The 2,500-nt window shown below is 48.5% G+C and overlaps 1 protein-coding gene across 2 annotated transcripts in view; it reads right to left on the bottom strand.

The window, feature by feature from the left end:
• Positions 1-418: 418 nt before the first annotated feature.
• LOC122258406 (uncharacterized) overlaps positions 419-2,500 on the bottom strand; it is a 4,188-nt gene continuing 2,106 nt past the window's right edge. For both annotated transcript variants that reach the window (XM_043024335.2, XM_043024334.2), the window contains exons 6-9: positions 2,431-2,500; positions 2,021-2,319; positions 1,745-1,912; positions 419-1,620 (exon numbers count right to left, since the gene is read on the bottom strand). The exon at positions 2,431-2,500 is cut by the window's right edge and continues 72 nt beyond it. In XM_043024335.2, coding sequence (XP_042880269.2) covers positions 781-1,620; positions 1,745-1,912; positions 2,021-2,319; positions 2,431-2,500 — 1,377 coding nt within the window. In that variant the 3' untranslated portion in view covers positions 419-780. The remainder of the gene's footprint in view (positions 1,621-1,744; positions 1,913-2,020; positions 2,320-2,430) is intronic.

The following is a 2,500-nucleotide window of genomic DNA, read 5'->3' as shown; positions in this document are numbered from 1 at the left end:
GCCTCTAATGATAAAATATGTATTTTTAAGACATCCAAAACCTCCGCCCAGGGGGAGACAACAAAAATTGTGCAAAAAAATGTAATATCTTATTAGAAAACACACAGAACAAAACATTCTTTATTCGAGGTGCTATAATTTTTTGGTGGTATTTTACATTTTTTTTGTAAATTGCACAGAACTAGTGAAAAGAGTGTCAGTAGAGTGAAGTGGAAAAGGTTTTTTCCTTCTTCGCTGAGGTTAAGACAACACTTGAGTGTAATCTGATCACCTGATGTAACATTAATACGCTTATTATCAGGCTATATAATTTGTGCTGAAATATATGTTAAAAAGATAATGCGTTGTTTGAGACGACCTACCCATCCATTTTACGAGACCTACAAGCTAATAGGAATCTTCCATTAAAAAGTCAATATATTTTGCTCGGGTTTATTTACATATGAAGAAAAAAGTAAAAATGACTACTTGAAGTCCTTTGTAAAATGTTTCCATCTTTGTTATTAGACTACAGAACATATAAAATCTGAGAGCAACAGTATAAAGAGTACAGAAAGACATGAAGGTTACTAACAGCTACGACAAAAAAATAAAAGTAAAACTGCAAATCGCGATAACAAAAGAACAGCTTATCTCCGCCAGTGTTTAGGTGACTAGGACTGTGGAGGTTATAGAACTGAAAACTGAATAGCAGTTCGTAAATATAATAAAAATCTCTTTTACTAAACTTTTAAAACCATTAACAATTTCGACGGATGTGGAAGGGAGGCGAATTAACCCTCAACCTTCGGAATCCTCTTGGTTTTCTTCGAGAATTTGGATCTCTTGCTGTTGCTGACGATCATGAGATAAGACTTCGCCCTGACACTGTTGCTGACGCGGCTCCTGTGCCAGGTTCTCTTCCTGGCGTCCTGGCAACATATGCAGGCCATGCTGGCGCTCGTGCAGGGCCTTCATGATCCGCTGTTGCTCTTCGCGATCAAGCATTACTTGGTGCTGCGTTTGGCGATCTTGTTGAGGGTTGTGGTAGTATAGCTGCTGCTGCTGCTGCTGCTGGTGATGTTGGTGATGCTGTTGGTGATGATGCTGCTGCTGTTGGTGCTGGTGATGCGGCTGGTGCTGATGCTGTTGTTGGTTGTGCATGATATGGGTGCGCGCGGGCTGCTGATGCTGATGAAGTTGGTGCTGGAGGCGCCCCTGTTGGTGTTGGTGATCGAAGGGCATACCCTGGTAAACCTGACTGGGTTCAACTTTATTGTTGACGTAAGAGCCATGAGGGTGCGTGGCCTGTCCCTCGAGGTACGCAGCCTCCTCCGGAAGGTACTCGGCCAGACTGGGGTTGTAGCCGGTGCCTTCCGCGGGAACGTCGCCTCCTGCCAGCTGCTCAGGGCGCGACGCCAGGATGAGTCGCCCTGCCTCCCGCAAGGCTATTGCCCGGACGTCGAGGAGCCGCAAGAGGATTTTGGCGAGAGCGTTTGGCTTCGAACGCCGCTTGTCGAGCTCGTACTCCTGCAGGGCGCGGAGGTGGGCGTCGTGCTGCTCCTCCAAAGCCTCCAGGGCCTCGGAATCGCCAGATAGCCGGTCGGGCAGGGTGGTAACTATGCCACAAAGCAGCGACAACTGGTGATAAAGAAGGGATAGTTACACATCACATGAAAACAGAAAAAGATATTTAAATCGCATATTCAAGTAAGTATTTAAACTGCATATTGAAATTCATTTCGATTCACGCTCGCATATTTACCTCCGTATCGTCAATGCTCATGTAAAGAAGAAATGTTGCCAGTCGAACCAGCTTCTGGGCCAAGGAACGCCCCAGGGCCTCTACTACGGCGGTCAGAGGGACCAGGAGTCCTCCGGGAACAGCAAACCCTTTGTGCTCGGGGACGAATCGCGAAGCCAGTCTCAGAATCTACAAGATGAGAACGTGGTCTTAGAATATGCCATATCATTTTTGAAGGGCAATAGACAGTTTCAGTTATCATGAAGGGCAGTTGGTAAAAAGCGCCTTTGAACCCACCATAACCTCCGGCACAGCCTGGTTGAGCACGGCCTGCTGTTCGACCGCGGGCAGGCTGGCAATCCCCGGCACCATCATGGCGAACTGCTGCGCTCTGGTACGTCCCTCCACACCCACGTCTGCCTCAGCCGCCCACAGACTCGCCTCGGAGAGCTGCTGGGCGTGGCAAGCAGGGGAGAAGGTGGCGTGGTGTGCGCTGGTTAGGGTGTGGATGAGGTCGTCGCTGGGCTGCGAGACCGGGCTGTGCGAGTCGTCTTCGCTGACGGGGCGCTTCCGGCCGCGCTTCGGGATCGTGTTCACTGCGAAGGAGTAGACGGTTAGGACAGACTGATCGGGATCTTACACAAACAATAGGATTTTGGTGTTGATTATATACAAGCTAATGAGTTTAGTTGTGTATAAGTGCTCACCATCTTTGGCCATTCCTGCGCGAAGACATCCTTGGAATCGACACGCCTGACAGCGCGTACGCGACTCCCT

Source organism: Penaeus japonicus, unplaced genomic scaffold, assembly GCF_977035675.1.
Source record: "Penaeus japonicus unplaced genomic scaffold, GWHDUDI00000001_assembly GWHDUDI00000013, whole genome shotgun sequence".
NCBI lineage: Eukaryota > Metazoa > Arthropoda > Malacostraca > Decapoda > Penaeidae > Penaeus > Penaeus japonicus.
The sequence above is the reverse complement of the archived record's forward strand: the minus strand, read 5'-3'. Positions and strand labels throughout refer to the sequence as shown.